The sequence below is a fragment of the Osmerus mordax genome, chromosome 3 (assembly GCF_038355195.1).
Source record: "Osmerus mordax isolate fOsmMor3 chromosome 3, fOsmMor3.pri, whole genome shotgun sequence".
NCBI lineage: Eukaryota > Metazoa > Chordata > Actinopteri > Osmeriformes > Osmeridae > Osmerus > Osmerus mordax.
The window spans coordinates 22,561,838-22,584,208 of NC_090052.1; the positions used below are offsets into that span (position 1 = coordinate 22,561,838).

The following is a 22,371-nucleotide window of genomic DNA, read 5'->3' on the forward strand; positions in this document are numbered from 1 at the left end:
CCTTACTGCCCGCCCACCCACCTCCCTCCCTCCCCCTCCTCTCCCTCCCCCATCTCCCCAGTGGCTCCTGGAAGTGCTAAGTTAATGTACAGTGACGTGCTCTTCTCAGATGTGGCTCCAATAACTATTTCAGAACCCTATCAGGTGTCTGGACTGTGAACTTCAGACCCTGAAGCTTCCGCTCAAACTACAGAGGATAGGAATAACTGGACCGTTTAGGCTGAAGTAGAGAGAGAGAGACTGGGGGGGAGAGAGAGAGAGAGAGACAGAGAGAGAGAGAGAGAGAGAGAGAGAGAGAGAGAGAGAGAGAGAGAGAGAGAGAGAGAGAGAGAGAGAGAGAGAGAGAGAGAGAGAGAGAGAGAGAGAGAGAGAGAGAGAGAGAGAGAGAGAGAGAGAGAGAGAGAGAGAGAGAGAGAGAGAGAGAGAGAGAGAGAGAGAGAGAGAGAGAGAAATGATATAGTAGGTTGTTGGTTACCGTTGTCAACAACCTGCTCTCTGATCTGTGATCCGGTCTGTGTGTGTTTGTTTCATATCTCTTTAGGACGAATGATGAGAGGCTCTACATGCTGTGACACTAGGAGACAGTATTACTAGGAGACAGTATTACCATGAGACAGTATCACCATGAGACAGTATTACTAGGAGACAGTATTACCATGGGACAGTATTACCATGGGACAGTATTACCATGAGACATTATTACTAGGAGACAGTATTACCATGAGACAGTATTACCATGGGACAGTATTACCATGGGACAGTATTACCATGAGACATTATTACTAGGAGACAGTATTACCATGAGACAGTATTACCATGAGACAGTATTACCATGAGACATTATTACTAGGAGACAGTATTACCATGAGACAGTATTACCATGAGACAGTATTACCATGAGACATTATTACTAGGAGACAGTATTACCATGAGACAGTATTACCATGAGACAGTATTACCATGAGACAGTATTACCATGGGACAGTATTACTAGTATACTTCACTCCCTCAGGCCCCCAGCCCTCTACTCTAAACATCTGTGTGTTTAAGCTACAGTTCAAGGTTTTCCACAAATCCTGTTGCAGTACCATAGAATGGGACTGATCCTGTAGATGGGTAGAGACAGACAGCAGCTGTGTTGGGAGGGCCAGAGAGAGAGAGAAAGGGAGAGAGACAGAGAGACAGACAGGGAGAGAGACACCTGCACTGGACGATTAACATCTGTGACCTCCAGGGGTCATTTGACCTCTGACCTTGAATACCAGCAGATTAGGGGGAGGGACACCTGCTATTGCCCCCACCAAACCCCTCAACTCTGGCCCCTTCCCAGTCAACACCCCCTCCATCATCTCCCCCTCTCCCCCCCCCTCCCCATCTGCTGCTCTCACCGTCTCCCATCTCACCCCACCAACCCCCTCAACCCCTCAGCCCTACGCCTCCCATGTCATTCTCTTTCCCCCCCTTCTCCTCACATTTTTTACTGTCGTTTGACATGTACTGTATGTAAGTAGGTGTGTGTATGCATATGTGTGCATGAATACGTGTGTATGTGTGTGTGAAAGGTCCAGCTACAGTGAAAACTCTCTAATCATCTTGGAGAGCGGTGAGTGATAAAGAGCTGGATGAGTATTTACAACCTGGCACCAGCATCGTGCATGGCTGGAATACCTGCTGTCTGAACAAACACACACAATATAGGCCTCGGAATATCAATACATATATAAACACACACACACAGATGCACACACACAGATGCACACACACAGATGCACACACACAGATGCACACACAGATGCACACACACAGATGCACACACACAGATGCCCCCTTCCTCCCACACACACAAAATATAGGCTTCAGAATATATATATGCACACACCCCTCCCCACCACACGTACACAGACACACAAGTCGCACAGGTAGTAAAGACATTGGAATTAGAGTCAGATGGCTGAGTGGTTAGGGAATCGGGCTGGTAATCAGAAGGTTGCTAGTTCGATTCCTGGCTATGCCAACCAAATGACGTTGTGTCCTTGGGCAAGGCACTTCACCCTACTTGCCTCGGGGGGAATGTCCCTGTACTTACTGTAAGTCGCTCTGGATAAGAGCGTCTGCTAAATGACTGAATGTAAATTAGTGAGTGGGAGGGAGGGAGGGTCACACTGGGTGCAGGTGAGGATGAGTGGGAGGGAGGGAGGGTCACACTGGGTGCAGGTGAGGATGAGTGGGAGGGAGGGAGGGTCACACTGGGTGCAGGTGAGGATGAGTGGGAGGGAGGGAGGGTCACACTGGGTGCAGGTGAGGATGAGTGGGAGGGAGGGAGGGTCACACTGGGTGCAGGTGAGGATGAGTGGGAGGGAGGGAGGGTCACACTGGGTGCAGGTGAGGATGAGTGGGAGGGAGGGAGGGTCACACTGGGTGCAGGTGAGGATGAGTGGGAGGGAGGGAGGGTCACACTGGGTGCAGGTGAGGATGAGTGGGAGGGAGGGAGGGTCACACTGGGTGCAGGTGAGGATGAGTGGGAGGGAGGGAGGGTCACACTGGGTGCAGGTGAGGATGAGTGGGAGGGAGGGAGGGTCACACTGGGTGCAGGTGAGGATGAGTGGGAGGGAGGGAGGGTCACACTGGGTGCAGGTGAGGATGAGTGGGAGGGAGGGAGGGTCACACTGGGTGCAGGTGAGGATGAGTGGGAGCGAGGGAGGGTCACACTGGGTGCAGGTGAGGTGTCCAGCAGAGGGCATGTGAAGTATGCAGTATGATCTCCTAATTTCCTGGTTCTAGAACTATGGAAGCAAATCAGTGACACCATGTTTTTAATTTTCAAAGGCATTGAATACTTAATATTGACCTTTTAACACCACTAAATGTGTTTGCTTTGAATTCACCTCTTAAAAAATTAAATATGATTTTTTTTCAATGTGAAAAAAAAATCTGATCCAAAAATCCAAGGTTCATTAATTCACGTTGCTCAAGTTCGAACAGTAAAATTCAGATCCCAAAATGTTTATACAAAAAATTCAAGCTTCAGAAATTTTAATAGAACAAAAATCAGGTTGCTTAAATTCGAATGGTGAAATTCAGATTAAAAAAATTATAACCCAAAAAATTTGAGCCAACAAAAAATCTGATTGCAACATCCGGGATACCAAGGATAAGTAAGGCAATTGAGCCTGAATGCAATCGAACCATCTCACTTCTCCGAAAAGGGTCCAACTGCAGACCTCTCTCCTCAGGCCCCTCTCATCCAGGTGTAGCTGCAGGCAGTCATACATGCAGATCAGTCATACAATCACTGCTTCGGGTCTGAGGAGAGAGGTCTGATCTGAGGCAAGCAATACCTTGGGATCCCAGATGTTGCAATGTTGAAAGGTTTTCAAAATCATTTGCGATAAAAAAAACTAGAAACTTTTTTCTCGTGCTGTGTGTGAAAAAGGAGTAAAAAAAAAAAAAAAAAAAAAACAAGTTCCGGTCTGGTCAGGAGTACCATGGTATCCCGAAAGTTGCAATATGAATTTTTTCGACTCAAACCTTTTCGGCTCAAAATTTTGGAATCTGAATTTCACCATTCGAATTTGAGCAGCCTGAATTTTTCCCACCTGGAGAGTGGGGGGAATATATATTCTAACACATATTTAAATATGTATACTGTGAATTATACAATATAATATACACACCCAGTTCATTGGGACATTTTTGTGTATGCATTTACATTTTATTACAGGAATATGCTTTATAATATTGACAATACAAAGAAATAAACCTACAAAAAGGGTCAAAACCATTACTATGCGTTGGAGATATATATACAGGCACAGCTAACACACACACACACAGCTAACACACACAGTTTCAGGAACCCCTACCCCAACACTGGCCTCAGTCTCTCGGACAGCATGAGTTTGTAAACAGTGGTGCAGCACTAAAATACTACAATTGAAAAAAAAAATGGAGTCAAACAGTACAGTGCTGATAAACGCGTGTACTGTTACTTTAACATGCATGAGCTTTGCTGTGGCACTAATACTGGAAGATGTACAAAAATAAACATAGTTTCTCCATTCATATCAACATCCCTTGCAACGATTAAAACACTGGTTTCAAGATTAATTTAAGTCTGATTAAAAATTTGAATCTGTGTGCACAAGTCATCTTAATCCAATCAAAACTAAGAAGCTGGCCTGTCTGCATTCTAACATCTGGGTCAGAGGGCCTACTGCCTCACAAGAGTAGAGCGTCTGGGTCAGAGGGCCTACTGCCTCACAAGAGTAGAGCGTCTGGGTCAGAGGGCCTACTGCCTCACAAGAGTAGAGCGTCTGGGTCAGAGGGCCTACTGCCTCACAAGAGTAGAGCGTGTGGGTCAGAGAGCCTACTGCCTCACAAGAGTAGAGCGTCTGGGTCAGAGGGCCTACTGCCTCACAAGAGTAGAGCGTCTGGGTCAGAAGGCCTACTGCCTCACAAGAGTAGAGCGTCTGGGTCAGAGGGCCTACTGCCTCACAAGAGTAGAGCGTCTGGGTCAGAGGGCCTACTGCCTCACAAGAGTAGAGCGTCTGGGTCAGAAGGCCTACTGCCTCACAAGAGTAGAGCGTGTGGGTCAGAGGGCCTCGGGTTCATCTCTCTTTAAACCCGAAGCCACTACACACACACACACACACTTTAGATAAACAAGATGTCAATACGTTGAGCTCACACCGATGTCTTCATTACACCTGATGAGAGGCTCTGCATGCTGTGACACTAGGAGACAGTATTACCATGAGACAGTATTACCATGAGACAGTATTACCATGAGACAGTATTACCATGGGACAGTATTACTAGTATACTTCACTCCCTCAGGCCCCCAGCCCTCTACTTTAAACATCTGTGTGTTTAAGCAACTGTTCAAAGTTTTTGTCCACAGGCACTGCAACATGATTTAGTAAAAACTTTGAACAGTTGTTTACATGTACAGATGTTTACAGTAGAGGGATGGTGTCCGAGGAGGTGAGGCTGGTGTCTGAGGAGGTGAGGCTGGTGTCTGAGGAGGTGAAGCTGGTGTCTAAGGAGATGAGGCTGGTGTCTAAGGAGATGAGGCTGGTGTCTGAGGAGGTGAGGCTGGTGTCTGAGGAGGTGAGGCTGGTGTCTGAGGAGGTGAGGCTGGTGTCTAAGGAGATGAGGCTGGTGTCTGAGGAGGTGAGGCTGGTGTCTGAGGAGGTGAGGCTGGTGTCTGAGGAGGTGAGGCTGGTGTCTAAGGAGATGAGGCTGGTGTCTGAGGAGGTGAGGCTGGTGTCTGAGGAAGTGATGCTGGTGTCTGAGGAGGCGAGGTATTCTAGAGATAAAATTCTGCCCCCCCCCCCCCCCCCACTCCTACCCTAGTTGCAAAAGTGTGTCTGATTTTCTAGATAGATCATCATAAATGTTGAATTCCTTTGAGTTGTGTTTTTATGAATGTTTGGTACATACGTGAGGTTGTATGTGTAGATGAGCACGTCATGGACATGATAGTGACACATCAATATGACCTCACTTGCCGTCAAGAGGGCCCTGACCTCAGGTGTGGGGTATCCGTCCAAAATAACACTATCGCTACTAAGACAGGATCACGTTAAGACTTGGAGCATGTATTTAATCTACTGGTGGGAGAGGCAGAGCGGAGTGGGCTTGTCTAGTTTGTACAGACATGGCGGTTAGAAGCTGCTAAGATTCACTACAACACTGCACAGGACAGACGTGCCTTTTAATTGCAGCAAGAAAAAAAATCTACAATACCCAACCAAAAAGAAAAAATGAAATTACATTGCAGATTGTTAGTACGTAGATACAAATGACATGAAATCAGCACATCATATACTGGTATTTTATGTCTTATAAACAATTACGTGTTCTTAGAGAATACACTAAGGCACTCAAAGGTGTTAGCTGAAATAGCTTAAGTATCCAAATTCCAAATGTAGATGTTTGATCTATCTACGACTGTTTCTACAAAAAAATGACTACAGTAATGAGGAGTGCAATATCAATTTGGATTTCACAGAATTTGACTCATCTTAAGGCACTGAGATCAAATAGCAAAACAATAAATCACTGCCTAAAATGCAATTAGGAAATCAATCATATTTTTACTTGTAAATAAATTGTAAGAGCTTCTAAATAAAATGTTATACTTAAAAAAAAAAAAATACAATTGATTAAGAAACCAAGAAACATTTCAATAAATCAGTTTTCATAAAAAAAATAATAAGAGATTCTACTTATGGAAGACAACTTCTGTTACCAAACTCCGGTTGCAACAATTATCTAATGTACTGTAGAACTCCATTGCTATGAAAAGCAACAAGTTTAAACAAACTTGCATTTTCTCTAGGTAAAACTGTTGTGAATTATGTTCATCTGATGTAACTTGATACTTTTGACAGCATGAAAAAAATAATCAGAAATGGCTCCTTCTAAAAGATAAAAAAAAAAAACGTGGATAAAAAAAAAACTTTAGAAAGATGCCATATAAGCACTGCGGGGAGAAAGGTCACCTCTGATAGTCATCAGAACCACAGGTCTAAATCTCCAACCACAACCAGAGAACCAAGCCCCATGGAGCACCACTCCATCTGAGCTCTACGGTCTTACCCAGAGTGCTCTTTGGTTGGCCTTGGCAGCGACAATCCTTGTAGGGCATCGAAAACATCAATTTGATTGACTGCTACATTAGTAGCTTCCTGTCTGGAGTCTCTGAGACAGCATATGGGCTCAGTCATGTTGAGTTGAACACAGGGTCAAACCCTAGTGACCTTAACATGGTCAGGAAGTCCTGCCAGAAACCATGGACAGCTTCCTTCCTTAAGGGAGACCAGCTGTCTGGGGTGTTAGCTTGTTGTTAGTATGTTGTTAGCGTGTTAGCTCTTAGACGATTGACTCCTTAAGGTCCTCACTGCGTACCGAGTCGGGGATGAGGAAGGGGGCTGAGTGGAGCAGCACCTCGCTCTGCATCTTCACACGGGGACGGAGCTCACCAGCGCCCCCTGTCTTCCTGGAGGCCACGTTCACCCCTGTAGCCCCAGCCTTCCTCCCTGAGGGCTCCCCCAGGCCCAGCCTCCCCTCCTGGCTGCCGTACAGCTGGCTGATCCTGTTGAAGATCAGCCCCTCCGTCTCCGGGGGTTCCTCGTCCGCCTGGGTCAGCTCCTGCTTCACTCGGAACTTGTAGGAGGCGTGTTTGAGGGTGCGCACGAGGAGGTGCTTCCTATAGGCCCGCTGGATGACCGACGCTGCCACCTCTTCCTGCTTCCTTTTCAGGGTGCTGCTGATTGGCTCGTAGGACACCTTGGACGGGTTATTGGCCATGAACTTCTCCTCCATGCTGGCCTTCAGGCCGTCCATCTCTCCTGAGTCACCCAGCACCTAGAGACAACACTAGATTATATGAATGCATGGACACAACAGGCACATTTTGCTCACAGCTCACACTGTAACAGAACTGTCTAACATAGAATCACGGTAAAAAATATATATAAATTAATTATATACAATATGATATAATATCTCCCAAATTCTTCAACAGTTAAAGATGACAGGAAACAGTTAAAATTAAGAATGTTTTACATTCAAATACCCCACCCCGCCCCCCCCTCACCTCAGCGGTCAGAGCCAGCAGTATATCCAGACAGTGGATCTTGTCGCCGGGCACCAGGGGCAGGTTCATGGTGATCAGTTTGACGGTGTTGGGTTTGGGGATCCTGAGCGGATCCAGCAGCGTGTCGCAGAAGGTCGACAGCTCACTGTAGTTGATGAACTGCGTGGCCTTGGGGTCGAACTTCTCCCAGGTCTCGTAGAACATCTCAAAGTCGTCCTCGCACAGCGGATCACCGCTCTCCTCCGTGGCCACGTTGAAGTTCTCCAGGATGATGGCGATGTACATGTTGACCACCACCAGGAAGGACATGATGATGTAACTGCAAAAGAACACGATGCCCACACCGGGGCTGCCGCAATTCCCCCGCACGTCCGTGCCAGGGTTCTCCACGTCGGGGTCACAGTCGGGCGGGCGGCTGTTCATGATGGGTGACAGGAGGCCGTCCCAGCCGGCAGACGTGGTGATCATGAACAGGCAGATGATGCTGTTGCCGAACGTCTCGAAGTTGAACATGTCGTTGATGCCCCCCTCTTTCTTGACGTAGGCGAAGTTGGACATGCCGAAGATGGAGAAGATGAACATGATCAGGAAGAGGAGCAGGCCGATGTTGAAGAGCGCGGGAAGTGACATCATCAGGGCGAAGAGGAGGGTGCGGATGCCTTTGGCGCCGCGGATGAGGCGGAGGACGCGGCCGATCCTGGCCAATCGGATGACACGGAACAGAGTGGGAGAGACAAAGTACTTTTCGATGAGGTCAGCCAACATGATCCCTGGGGTGAGGGGAGGAGGGGTAGAGAGAGAGGGGAGGAAGGGAGGAGGGGAGGAGGGGGTGAGGGGGTGAGGGGAGGAGGGATAGAGAGAGAGGGGAGTGGAGTGAAAACAAAGTTGAACCAGAAGCGAGGAGGAAACTAATATACGATTTAGATTTTCTTTTTTAAGACACTTTAAAACTGCTTCTCATTGTACTGGAATACAATAAATATTACAACGCAATTCTGTTTTCTCTGTCTCCTAGTCTGGGTGCGTACTCACCCGTAATGGAGAGGATGACCACCACAAAGTCAAAGATGTTCCATCCGACAGAGAAGTAGTGGTGCCTCAGCGCTATCATCTTCAACATGCACTCTGTGGTGAAGACGATGATGAACACCAGGTTGATCAGGAACAGGATCTCATCCTTCTCTTTGCTCTGATCATCCGTTTCCACCATCATGGTCACCATGTTGAGGCAGATCAGAACCATGATGAAGATGTCGAAGAACTGCTTGTTCACCAGGTCAAACACCAGGCCTTGGAAACAGTTCTAGGAACGAGAGACAGAACCAAGGGGAAGAACCAGAGTCATGCAGCAAATCTCAACATGACTTTACATTCATCATATAACATTAACGCTACGGTAACAGGGTCAGATGCAGATCCAGGGTTTAGATAGATGTTTGAATTGACAGTTCAGTTTACCTGTCATTTCTATCATTCTCATCTCTATGGCAAAAGCTCAATCACCCAAATACTGGCTTAGACTAGTACACCGGGTGGTACTAGAGAGCAGGGGAGAGGGGGCAGTCTACCAGGGGGCAGTCTACAAGGGGAGAGGAGGCAGCCTACAAGGGGAGAGGAGGCAGCCTACAAGGGGAGAGGAGGCAGCCTACAAGGGGAGTGGGGGCAGCCTACCAGGGGGCAGCCTACCAGGGGGCAGCCTACCAGGGGGCAGCAAACAAGGGGAGAGGGGGCAGCCTACCAGGGGAGAGGGGACAGCCTACCAGGGGAGAGGGGGCAGCCTACCAGGGGGCAGCCTACCAGGGGGCAGCCTACCAGGGGGCAGCAAACAAGGGGAGAGGGGGCAGCCTACCAGGGGAGAGGGGACAGCCTACCAGGGGAGAGGGGGGCAGCCTACCAGGGGAGAGGGGGCAGCCTACCAGGGGGCAGCCTACCAGGGGGCAGCCTACCAGGGGAGAGGGGGCAGCCTACCAGGGGAGAGGGGGCAGCCTACCAGGGGGCAGCCTACCAGGGGGCAGCCTACCAGGGGGCAGCAAACAAGGGGAGAGGGGGCAGCCTACCAGGGGAGAGGGGACAGCCTACCAGGGGGCAGCCTACCAGGGGGCAGCCTACCAGGGGGCAGCAAACAAGGGGAGAGGGGGCAGCCTACCAGGGGAGAGGGGACAGCCTACCAGGGGGCAGCCTACCAGGGGAGAGGGGGCAGCCTACCAGGGGAGAGGGGACAGCTTACCAGGGGGCAGCCTACCAGGGGAGCGGGGGCAGCCTACCAGGGGAGAGGGGGCAACCTACCAGGGGTCGGGGGATGGGCTTCTGGGGCTTCTTGGAGCCCAGCTTCTTCATGGCGTTGTAGTACTTCTTCTGCTCCTCAGTCATGAAGATATCTTTCCCTCCAAAGTATAGAAACACACACTTGGTTAGCATCACGCCCAATCCACTTTACATATTCACACCCTAAAAAGTGCATTATTAACGGGATATCAAGGAAGGTTGTCATTTTCAGTAAAGTCAGTAAAGCCCGATGCGTCAGTGTGTTTCAGGGGATGTTGATATATTAAGATCTTCCAGGGAGTCGACTTATCTTGGCTTTCTGCTGGTTGAAGTTGTCGATGATGACGCCAATGAAGAGGTTGAGGGTGAAGAAGGAGCCGAAGATGATGAAGATAACAAAGTAGACGTACATGTAGAGGTTGGCCTCGTACACCGGCTGGTCCTCCACCTGGACGGAACACATCACAACAACAACAACAGTAAACAACAGTAAAAAACAACAGCATTGACAACAAACATCTACTAAAGGTAACACCAACACCAGATGAAACACTCAGATGATCTCATGGCCTCAAAATGATGCCATGAGATCATCTGGTCACCACGTTGTGGTGTTTTTATAAAAACAAACATTATGGGAATGTTATGGTTGCGAGCATGTTTTGAGAGACGGTGACTCACATTGCGGGAATCCACTGCCCCGTACATGATGTCCATCCATCCTTTGAATGTGGCCTGAAAACACGGACACGCTTACATGACATTTACATTTAGTCATTTAGCAGACTTACAGTAAGTACAGGGACATTCCCCCCGAGGCAAGTAGGGTGAAGTGCCTTGCCCAAGGACACAACGTCAGTTGGCATGACCGGGAATCGAACTGGCAACCTTCGGATTACTAGCCCGACTCCCTCACCGCTCAGCCAACTGACTCCCACATGAGTGCTGCTTCCAGTTCAAACACATGTTAGTGTGAGTGGATGGTGAAGTGGATGAGTCTGTCTGATGAGTGTGTGTGGGATTGAGTTTGAATGGGGGTGTCTAGTGTGTTGAATGTGTGTGTGTGTGTGTGTAGGGGGGGGGGGGGAATATGCATGTGGAGTATGTGTGAATTTGTAGATGTTCTGTTTCTGTGTGTGTTTCTGTGTGTGTTTCTGTGTGTGTTTCTGTGTGTGTGTGTCTCCAGTACTTACCACCTGAAACAGTGACAGGTATCCCATTCCCACACTGTCGAAGTTGACCTTAAGGTTCATCCACCTGACTTCCGTGTGATTGTCTGCCACCAGAGACAGACACTCAGTCTTGTTATTGACCACGTCGGCGCTGAACACCTCCTCAGAGGTGGAGTTGAAGCAGTAGTAGTACTTCCCAGCAAACAGGTTCACCCCCATGATGCTGAAGATGAGCCAGAAGATCAGGCACACCAGCATCACGTTGAAGATGGAGGGGATGGCCCCCACCAGCGCATTAACTACCACCTGCACACACACACGCACACACACACGCATGCGCACACACCCGCACACATACACACCCATAGACGCGCAAACATACACATACATTCTGGTCAATATATGACAGCAATATATGGCTGGTAAATATATGACCTTTGGTCATGAGTCAGGCAGGCTCACCCTCATTCCCTCGAAGCGGGAGAGGGCCCGGAGGGGCCGCAGGGCCCTGAGGGTCCTCAGGGACTTGATGGGCCCCAGCTCAGAGTAGCCCAGCAGGTTAGCCGTCAGGCTGATCAGCGACACCTAGGGGACAGTCAGACAACAACAGATTGGAGTCAGGTGGCTGAGCGGTGAGGGAATCGGGCTAGTAATCCGAAGGTTGCCAGTTTGATTCCCGGTCATGCCAACTGACGTTGTGTCCTTGGGCAAGGCACTTCACCCTACTTGCCTCGGGGGAATGTCCCTGTACCTACAGTAAGTCGCTCTGGATTAGAGCGTCTGCTAAATTACTAAATGTAAATGTAACAGGAAGTTGTTTACATCCAGTAAGTGCAACGACAGGAAGTTGTTTACATCCAGTAAGGGAATCGATAGGAAGTAGTCGATCATCTGTTTCCTTACGTCCACAATGAGGAAGTCGAGCCAGCACCAGGCGTTGGTGAAGTAGGTCTGGAAGCCGTAAGCCACCCACTTCAAGATCATCTCAATGATGAAGACGTAGGTGAAGATCTGGTCAGCATACTCCAGGATGGTCTTAATGACACGACGCTGCTCGATGTAGATGTCCTCAAATGCCTGTGGAGAGAAGAGAGGAGAAGAGAGGAGAGGAGAGGAGGGGAGGGGAGGAGAGGGGAGGGAGGGGGAGGGGAGGGGAGGGGAGGGGAGGGGAGGGGAGGGGAGGGGAGGGGAGGGGAGGGGAGGGGAGGGGAGGGGAGGGGAGGGGAGGGGAGGGGAGGGAGGGAGGGAGCGAGGCGAGGGAGGGAGGGAGGGAGGGAGGGAGGGAGGGAGGGAGGGAGGGAGGGAGGGAGGGAGGGAGGGAGGGAGGGAGGGAGGGAGGGAGGGAGGGAGGGGAGGGGAGGGGGGGAGGGGAGGGGAGGGGAGGGGAGGGGAGGGGAGGGGAGGGGAGGGGAGGGGAGGGGAGGAGAGGGAGGGGAGGGGGGGGAGGGGAGGTAAAGTTGGCATACCTGTTGTGGTGCAAGACCTTGTGGCTAGTTCAGTGGTTTTAGTCAGAGTAAATGTAATGTTGTTTCTGAAAACAGTTACTCTTTTTCCTCAGTGACTAGTTTGTGTGTGGTTGGTTTCAGACACAGCATGGTGGGTGTTCATCTCTCACCAGGGCTCCACTGCTGAGAAGGATCATGAAGATGATGAAAGTCTCAAAGTAATTATGCTCCACAATGGTAAAACAGGTTTTCCTGAAGTTCCACCAGCGCTTTCCAAAGCTTGTAGTGATGTCCTGGTCCAGACATGGGCACCGCCGTATGCAGTCTGCCAGGGAAGAGAGGAGGAGGGGGAGGGGAGGGGGGAGGGGAGGAGGAGGGGAGGAGGAGGGGAGAGGAAAGGGGAGGAGAGGAGAGGAGGGGAGGGGAGGAGGAGGGGAGAGGAAAGGGGAGGAGAGGAGAGGAGGGGAGGGGAGGAGGAGGGGAGGAGGGGAGGGGAGGGGAGGGGAGGGGAGGGGAGGGGAGGGGAGGGGAGGGGAGGGGAGGGGAGGGGAGGGGAGGGGAGGGGAGAGGAGAGGAGAGGAGAGGAAAGGGGAGGAGAGTAGAGGAGAGGAGGAGGAAGGAAGGAAGGAGGTGGAAGATGGAAAAGAGAGGAATGGAAGAAGGGAGAAGGTTGAAGAAGACCAAAGCTGATGATGCTGACTGTTCCAAGACTAGATCCTCAGTCTTACTCTGGCTGTAGCAGTCCACGGGCAGGCTGGCGTCTGGCTCCTCCTCCAGCTCCTCCTCCTCCTCCTCGGGAGGGTTGTCCACCGTGCTGCAGGCTGACGAGTCATCACCCCCCACCTCCTTCAACTGGAAGACAGGGGGTCAGATGGCTGAGCGGTTAGGGAATCGACCTATTAATCAGAAGGTTGGCGGTTTGATTTCCGGCCGTGCAAAATGACGTTGTGTCCTTGGGCAAGGCACTTCACCCTACTTGCCTCGGAGAGAATGTCCCTGTACTTACTGTAAGTCGCTCTGGATAAGAGCGTCTGCTAAATGACTAAATGTAAAATGTAAGACAGGGGAGGAGAGGACAGGAGAGGTATATTTCAATTCTTAAATTATCTAAAGATTCTCAGAGATGAAGCATGTTCTGGAGTACAGACAGCATAGTCTCCTGCACAGCAAGCTGTCTTAGACGGCTGACAGAACAGAGCTGGTATCAACACTAACACATTGTAACATCAGTCTTCATGTGTCATATATGTGCATGTGACACATACACATTCTGATAAACGTGTGCACGCACACACACACAAACATGCATAAGTGTACTAATTATAGTATATACAGTAGATGTACTGTCCTGTAGATGTCTGAGTTTCTCTGAAGCTGCAGTCTGTCTTAGACAGTCACCAATCACACTCAGTCTGAAACACACAGTGCACACACACGCACACACACACACGCACAAGCACGCACGCGTGCACACACACAAATGCACGCACACACACATGCACGCACACACACACACACAGACGTGTAGTGGAGGGGTGGAGGGGTTGACATGCCTGAGGTTTAGCTGTAAGAGGAGCCATCATGTGAATCAGGCAACCTGATCTCTCTCAGGACCCCAGGTTACTCAACCTCTCCAACACTCCCAGACCCAGCCTCTCTGCCCCCTATCCACAGCCCCAGACCCAGCCTCAGCCCCAGCCTCACTCCCAGCCCCAGCCTCTCTGCCCCCTATCCACAGCCCCAGCCTCACCCTCAGCCCCAGCCTCACTCCCAGACCCAGCCTCTCTGCCCCCTATCCACAGCCCCAAACCCAGCCTCACCCTCAGCCTCACTCCCAGCCCCAGCCTCTCTGTCTCCTATCCACAGCCCCAGACCCAGCCTCACCCTCAGCCTCACTCCCAGCCCCAGCCTCTCTGTCTCCTATCCACAGCCCCAGCCCCAGCCTCACCCTCAGCCCCAGCCTCACTCCCAGACCCAGCCTCTCTGTCTCCTATCCACAGACCCAGCCTCACCCTCAGCCTCACTCCCAGCCCCAGCCTCTCTGTCTCCTATCCACAGCCCCAGACCCAGCCTCACCCTCAGCCCCAGCCTCACTCCCAGACCCAGCCTCTCTGCCCCCTATCCACAGCCCCCATCTATCAATCTAACCAAGACAGACTAGCCAAAGGAAGGAAGCATCTGGACAAACGTGGTCTCACTTTGATATCCAGTCTTGTGCCCTCATGGTCTCCCTCTGAGCTATCATCATCATCGTCATCCAGGTTGTCCACGTCTGACTCCCCGGTGGCGATCGGCACTTTCACAGTTAATTTCCCCGAGTCATCCGAGGTCACCAGGGTCAGCACCATCTGGTCCTTCTTCACCTCCTCCCCCTCCTTGCCGCCCTCGTCCCGCGAGCGCCCCTTCTTCCCCAGCAGGGCACCAAGCTGGCGGAGGAGGAAGGCTTTCAACCAATCGATACCGTTGGTGATTCTGGCGACGGCGATCTGGAGGTTGTTCATCTCCCCGTCTTCGTCTGACGAAGCCAAGCCGCTGAAGGAGCTGAGAAGCAGAGCTAGGAAGAGGTTTAACACCTGAGGAGAGGAGGGGAGAGGGGAAGAGAGGGGAGTAAATGGAGAGGTGAGGTGGTAAGAAGAGAGGAAAGGTGAGTTGGGGAGAGGAGGAAAGAGGAGGAAAGAGAGAAAAAGAGAAGACAGATGAGAGAGAGATCAAACGCTTGTATGAAGCTTCCATGGTACCTAATCAAGCTGTCTAATAGAATATGGTGTTCCATGACTTGTGTGACCTCAGAAACACTTGGTCAGTCAAGGCATTGGGGCATCCCCTTCCCTTACACACATGTACACACACAGTATGTGCCTCTCTGCCACCTGTGCCAGGGGACCCTCGTTACTCCAAGGTCAGGTCTGCTGCTCTGAATCCTCATTGTATAAATAGATTGTGCTGTTGTACTTGGGGCTTAGTGAAAACAAACACAATGCCTTATTGACCTCCGGCATCTGGTCAGACAATCAAACAAAACACACATCTACACCCACACACACACACACAGATAGCTTGTTTGTTTGGCTCCTAGAGTGGTATAGGCTTTTGTTACCTCATCCGAGCAGCTGTTTCCTCTTCCTGCCTAGAATAACTACACAGGAAACATTATCGTGCCACACAGAGAACGGCCTGCTCGTCCTATCAGATATACAGCTTATATAATTAACCCTGGGGACACATGTCAATGTGCAGGCCTGTTCATTTATGACACACTGATACACTCCCTTAAAACATGCTAAACACTTCCTGCGTGTGTATGTGTTAGTGCGTGGTAGTTAAGTGGTAGTTAAGTGGTAGTTAAGTGATAGTTTAGCTGTAGTTTGGTGGTAGTTAAGTGATAGTTTAGCTGTAGTTTGGTGGTAGTTAAGTGATAGTTTAGCTGTAGTTTGGTGGTAGTTAAGTGATAGTTTAGCTGTAGTTTGGTGGTAGTTAAGTGATAGTTTAGTTCTAGTTTAGTGGTGGTTTCTAGGTAGCTTAGGGTTCTTCAAGTGGCAGGTTGGTTGTAGTGTATGTGATGAAATGGAAGTCTCAGGTATTCATGTCTCTTTCTGACCCTGTGATTACATGCATGACAGGACAGATTAAACAACGTTTAAAAACAGCTTCAGTCCTTTAGACAATACCAGACCTCAATCCTAGATAATATGGAAGCTGCAAGATGGAAAGCAACATTCTATTGTTGGACAAAAAACAGTACAAACCAGTCAACATACTAAAACACAAAAATTCTAAAATAGTTGAGTGTAAAGTGGCGTGTAAAGCCAGGTAGAGTTAAGATCACTGTCTGGGGTGATCAATGTGCAGTGTCCCGATGTGTGAGTCCCATCTTACATTTTACATTTACATTTAGCAGACGCTCTTATCCAGAGCGACTTACAGTAAGTACAGGGACATTCCCCTGAGGCAAGTAGGGTGAAGTGCCTTGCCCAAGGACACAACGTCAGTTGGCACGGCTGGGAATCGAACTGGCAACCTTCAGATTACTAGCCCGACTCCCTCACCGCTCAGCCACCTGACTCCCATCTTATACACGATCTGAGATCCTCGTCTGTGGAAGCACCACCACTCACCACCAGGTTCCCGATGACCATGACCATCATGAACACGATGATACACATGCCCTGACCGGCCACCTCCATGCACTCCCACATGGTCTCGATCCACTCCCCGCACAGCACCCGGAAGATGATCAGGAAGGCGTGGAAGAAGTCGTACATGTGCCAGCGAGGGAGCTCACAGTCCAGCGAGATCTTACACACACAGTCCTTGTAGTTCTTGCCGAACAGCTGCATGCCCACCACAGCGAAGATAAAGACGATGATGGCCAGGACCAGGGTCAGGTTGCCCAGGGCGCCCACGGAGTTCCCGATGATCTTGATGAGCATGCTGAGGGTGGGCCACGACTTGGCCAGCTTGAATACTCTCATCTAAGGACCAGGGCCACACACACACACGGTCAGGGCTGTGTGTGTGTGTGTGAGCATGTGTATTTACATATATGTGTGCTTGTCTGTGTGTGTATGTGTGTGTGTATTTACAAAGTAGTATGTGTACGTTCGGCAGGACGAACCAATCGGAAGGAGCGTAGGACAGACAGCCCTTCCACGTCGGCCAATCCCAGCTCTACGAGGCTCATGGTGACGATGATGCTGTCGAAGATGTTCCAGCCCACCTGGAAGTAGTAGTAGGGATCCATAGCCAAGAGCTTCAGAACCATCTCTGCTGTGAAGATCCCTGTAAACACCTGGAGGAGAGGAAATACCTGTAAACACCTGGAGGAGAGGAGAAGCGAGGCGAGGAGAGGAGAGGCGAGGAGTAGAAGCAACATAGCTTGATACAAACAGCCAGGTGATGGAGCAGCTCTCACCAGGTTGCCAATGGACAGCATCTCGTCAAACTCAGGGGTCATGGGGTAGTGCTCCATGGCCATGAACATGGTGTTGAGCACGATGCAGATGGTGATGCCCAGGTCCACAAACGGGTCCATGACCAGAAGCAACATGTAGTGCTTCATGGTGACCCAGGCAGGGCAGCAGTTCCACTTCAGGAAGATGTCTGCAAACACGTACCAGCATGGAGGGCAGGGCCGCTGCTCCTGCTCAAAGTCTGTAGAGAGAGAGAGGGTGGGTGGGTGAGGAGTAGAGAGAGAGTGGCTGGGGGAGATGGATGTGTGGGTGTGTGTACCTTACCATCCATGGCATCATGTTTATGGACATGTTTATCTCCACCTTCTTGACTTTCCTGAGCTTCCGCCAACTGCTACACACAGACACACACATAACAGATATGTCAGTCCATCACTCTCCAATCAGAACTCGCTTTCATACCAGCTGGTCCAATCAGAAACTAATCTCAGACCAGCTGGTCCAATCAGATGTGTTGAAGTGACCTCTGTCTCCTTCCTGATCCGGATCTGCTCCATGATGCGAGCGTACTCCTCCTCCTTCTCCTTGGCCTCGGCCATGGTGGCCTCGTTCTGCTCCGCGTACGCCATGGCAACCACGGCCAGGATCAGGTTGATGAGGTAGAAGGAGCCCAGGAAGATGATCACCACAAAGAACACCATGTAGGTCTTCCCTGCTGCTCGCAGAGTCTGCACACACACACACACACACGTACACACACACACACACACGTACACACACACGCACACACACACACGTACACACACACACACGTACACACACACACACGTACACACAAACACACGTACACACACACGTACACACACGTACACACACTCGTACACGTACACACACACACACACACACGTACACACACACACACACGTACACACACACGTACACACACACACGTACACACACACACACACGTACACACACACACACACACACATATGCAGACACAAACAAAGTCAACTTTAAATAGTCTCATCGTCTTGGTATTCTAATATTATTGTTGTCTGTATGTGTGTGTGTGTGTCTGTATGCATCTGAGATGTAGTCAGGTCAAACCATGACATAACAGGGTCTTACCAGCATGAAGAGATTCTCCCAGAAGTCCTGAGTCATGAGTCTGAAGAGAGCCAGGAAGGCCCATCCGAAGCTGTCGTAGCTGGTGTAGCCGTAGTTTGGGTTATCCCCTGCTTTCAGACAGGTGTACCCTTCAGGACAATTCCTGTACACACACACATACACACACAACATAACAATTTAAACGGTTGTGTTGTCCAACTGTTTCAGACTGCTCGATCACTCTACACTATCTCTAAATGTGCCAAACTCATCAGCCTTACAGTTGTGTGGTACATTTACATTTATTCATTTAGCAGACGCTCTCTCTTGGAAGTGACTTCCAAGAGAGAGCTTTACAAAAAGTGCAGAGGTTATTGTTTATTTCTTTGATTTTTGAAGTTCATATGTCTTGCTTTGTACTGTTTCCTTTGGGTAACAACAAAGAATTAATTCAGAATTTTTCCTTTCAATAGTTTTTTGTAATACTTGTAGATGTTTGTATATATTTATTTTAATTAGTTATAATCTCTCCTGTACTGCGTGTGGTGGTCCTGTACCCCGCATCACTGCTGTTCCCACAGAGCAGAGGGTCCAGCGCTCCCGGCAGGAAGTAGTAGTTCTCTGGAGACATCGAGAGCAGGAACCACCAGACAAGGATGTTTAAAGTTAACAAATCAACACAGAGCATGACATAGTATACAACTAGAACACACTACAGTATTGTACAGACCCATGCTAATATCGAACCAGACAGCTGGGGTTGGACTGTAGGCAGGTTAGATAAGGTTGATTTTTAGGTAATACAAATAAACATTTGACTCAATATGATGATTATTATGAAGTAAATGAAACTTTTAAACGACATATTAAACGTTAACAATCAAATCTTACTTCCCAAGCTTATTTCCACAGTGCCGCCCTCCTGAGGTGACTAGTGGATATTACCGTGATTATTGATGTAATCCTGGTAGTTGAAGGTGATGTTGTCCTCGAGGTCGTAGGTGATCTGCGTGGTCCAGTTTGCAGGCCAGAGAACACACTTCTGGCGTAGGTTCCCCATGAAGAGCTGGAGACCGACGAGAGCGAAGACACTGAGGCAGAACACGGTGAGGATCATCACGTCTGCCAGCTTCTTCACTGACTGGATCAGGGCTCCCACGATGGTCTTCAGACCTGGGGATAGCACGTGTACATTAACACACACACACTTATGTTACAGTTACAAACACACACAGACACACACACAGACAAATGCAGGTATATATTCACACAAACACACACACAGAAGCACACAAAGATGCTCATACACACACAAGAGGCATACACATATACATTCACACCGACACTTACAAACACACACACGAACACACAAACACAGTTGCAAAGACAGTTAGCACTGACATACATTTTGTCAGTAAAACTTGGCTTTGAACAGGTAGTCAACTCAGTTGGCAGTTTATCTACTCCAACTTCTTGTCTATACTTCCTGTGTAGGAGCCTCATTACCCATCATGCAGCAGGACTACAGGCAGGTGATGCATTGTGGGTTGGGGACGTACCAGGAATCACGGTGATGGTCTTGAGGGCCCGGAGCACACGGAACGTCCTGAGAGCCGACACGTTCCCCAGGTCCACAAACTCTGTGACATACCTGCGGCACAAACACCACCTGACCTGTGACATACCTGCGGCACAAACACCACCTGACCTGTGACATACCTGCGGCACAAACACCACCTGACCTGTGAGGAACCTCGGACCAGAAGCTAAGAGGCCACGCCCAGGGGGCCACGCCCAGGGGGCCACGCCCAGGGGGCCACGCCCAGGGGGCCGGGCTTAAGGGGCCGGGCTTAAGGGGCCAGGCTCAGGGGGCCACGCCCAGGGGGCCACGCCCAGGGGGCCAGGCTCAGGGGGCCAGGCTCAGGGGGCCACGCCCAGGGGGCCACGCCCAGGGGGCCACGCCCAGGGGGCCAGGCTCAGGGGGCCAGGCTCAGGGGGCCACGCCCAGGGGGCCAGGCTTGGGCACCCTGACATGTGAAACTGATGAGAGGGACTGGTTGTGGAGTTGTCACTCTCCAGGGGAGATCAGAGGGTTGCTATGGTAAAAGATATGGTTGTACAGCTGCTATATTTAGAACAGGCCAACTGTGCAGTTGTCGGGCCAAATGGCAGCGTTATCTGTGAGCTGTGCTGATGGCTGGGCCGGGCCCCACACACACACACACACACACACACACACACACACACACCACACACACACACACACACACACACACACACACACACACACACCATATGGACAACTAGTTAGAGCCTTGGCGTCATGTACCAGCACTGATGCACCGACAGGACCCAGATAGCAAGAGGCATCCCATAATGAGCAGAGACATTACACGAGTCTGGGGCTTATCGGAAACAACCTCTCGTCTGATTAGAAATACTGCCTCTCACAGACAGGGAGAGAGAGAGAGGGGGGGAGTGGGTAGGGAGGGAGGGAGGGAGGGAGGGAGGGAGGGAGGGAGGGAGGGAGGGAGGGAGGGAGGGAGGGAGGGAGGGAGGGAGGGAGGGAGGGAGGGAGAAAATAACTTTTTATGTCCACATTTATTGCTGTCAGCTTGACTGGCTGTCTCCTTGCTTGTTGGCTAGCCTGTATATCTGCATGTCTATCTGTCTGCATGTGGGCTGGGGGGGACTGGGGGAGGCACCGGGGGGCCTGCTGGGCTGGGGGGGACTGGGGGAGGCACCGGGGGGCCTGCTGGGCTGGGGGGACTGGGGGAGGCACCGGGGGGCCTGCTGGGCTGGGGGGACTGGGGGAGGCACCGGGGGGCCTGCTGGGCTGGGGGGACTGGGGGAGGCACCGGGGGGCCTGCTGGGCTGGGGGGACTGGGGGAGGCACCGGGGGGCCTGCTGGGCTGGGGGGGACTGGGGGAGGCACCGGGGGGCCTGCTGGGCTGGGGGGACTGGGGGAGGCACCGGGGGGCCTGCTGGGCTGGGGGGGGCTGGAGTTGCTGAGGTGAGTGAGAGGGAGGGAGGGGGGCAAAACAAGGGTAAACTCACCATGGACGTTACTGATGTCCATGGTGAGTCCTGCCCTTTGACCTTAGTTATACCCTAACACATTCTAAAGTGTGTGCATGTGTGTGTGTGTATATGTGAGAGTGTGTGTGTGCGTGTGCTGTGTGCACACTCACGCCATGCTGATGACCATGAAGTCCAGCCAGTTCCACGGGTCTTTGAGGAATGTGAAGCCGCCCATACAAAAGCCCCGAGACAGCACCTTGATGGTAGCCTCAAACGTGTAGATGCCGGTGAACACATACCTACGACCCAGAGAGAGGGAGAGAGAGAGAGGGGGGGTGAGGAAAGAGAGTATGGAGAGTAGGGAGAGAGAGAGAGAGAGAGGGAGAGAGAGAGAGGGGGGGTGAGGAAAGAGAGTATGGAGAGTAGGGAGAGAGAGAGAGAGAGAGAGAGGGAGAGAGAGAGAGGGGGGGTGAGGAAAGAGAGTATGGAGAGTAGGGAGAGAGAGAGAGAGAGAGAGAGAGAGAGAGAGAGAGAGAGAGAGAGAGAGAGAGAGAGAGAGAGAGAGAGAGAGGGGTGGGGGGTGGGGGGGCAGGAAGAGGCTCTCTCCAGTCTACTGACATATTTCCCTGTTTCACAGTAGATCTGCAGACTTACTCCACAGTTTTGCTCCACGCCGGAGGGTCGCTCATTGTCATGAACACACAGTTGGCCAGGATGGTCACCATGATAAACATGCTGAATAATTTACTCAGGTGTTAAAGAACAACTGCTAGAATATGGACACTGTTCTGTCCCACTTCTATACACACACACACTCATACACGCTCATGAATATTCACAGGTAC

The 22,371-nt window shown here is 50.7% G+C and overlaps 1 protein-coding gene across 2 annotated transcripts; it reads right to left on the reverse strand.

Annotated features, from left to right (window-relative positions):
- Window positions 1-3,016: 3,016 nt before the first annotated feature.
- scn4ab (sodium channel, voltage-gated, type IV, alpha, b) lies at window positions 3,017-22,308 on the reverse strand. 2 transcript variants are annotated; one of them, XM_067233811.1, is made up of 23 exons: window positions 22,181-22,308; window positions 21,697-21,825; window positions 20,065-20,156; window positions 19,451-19,678; window positions 19,063-19,126; window positions 18,527-18,668; window positions 17,920-18,123; window positions 17,720-17,786; window positions 17,398-17,636; window positions 17,101-17,274; window positions 16,601-16,957; window positions 14,684-15,058; window positions 13,214-13,337; window positions 12,656-12,810; window positions 11,944-12,117; window positions 11,503-11,625; window positions 11,062-11,346; window positions 10,550-10,603; window positions 10,179-10,316; window positions 9,890-9,994; window positions 8,636-8,906; window positions 7,604-8,373; window positions 3,017-7,371 (listed from the first exon to the last, which is right to left on the reverse strand). In XM_067233811.1, exons 1-23 carry the CDS (start codon window positions 22,258-22,260, stop codon window positions 6,877-6,879), a joined length of 4,845 nt encoding a protein of 1,614 aa, XP_067089912.1. In that variant the 5' UTR covers window positions 22,261-22,308; the 3' UTR covers window positions 3,017-6,876. The 2 variants fall into 2 exon arrangements, with proteins under 2 accessions (XP_067089912.1, XP_067089911.1); XM_067233810.1 differs by having other exon boundaries at window positions 17,720-17,789.
- Window positions 22,309-22,371: the final 63 nt, after the last annotated feature.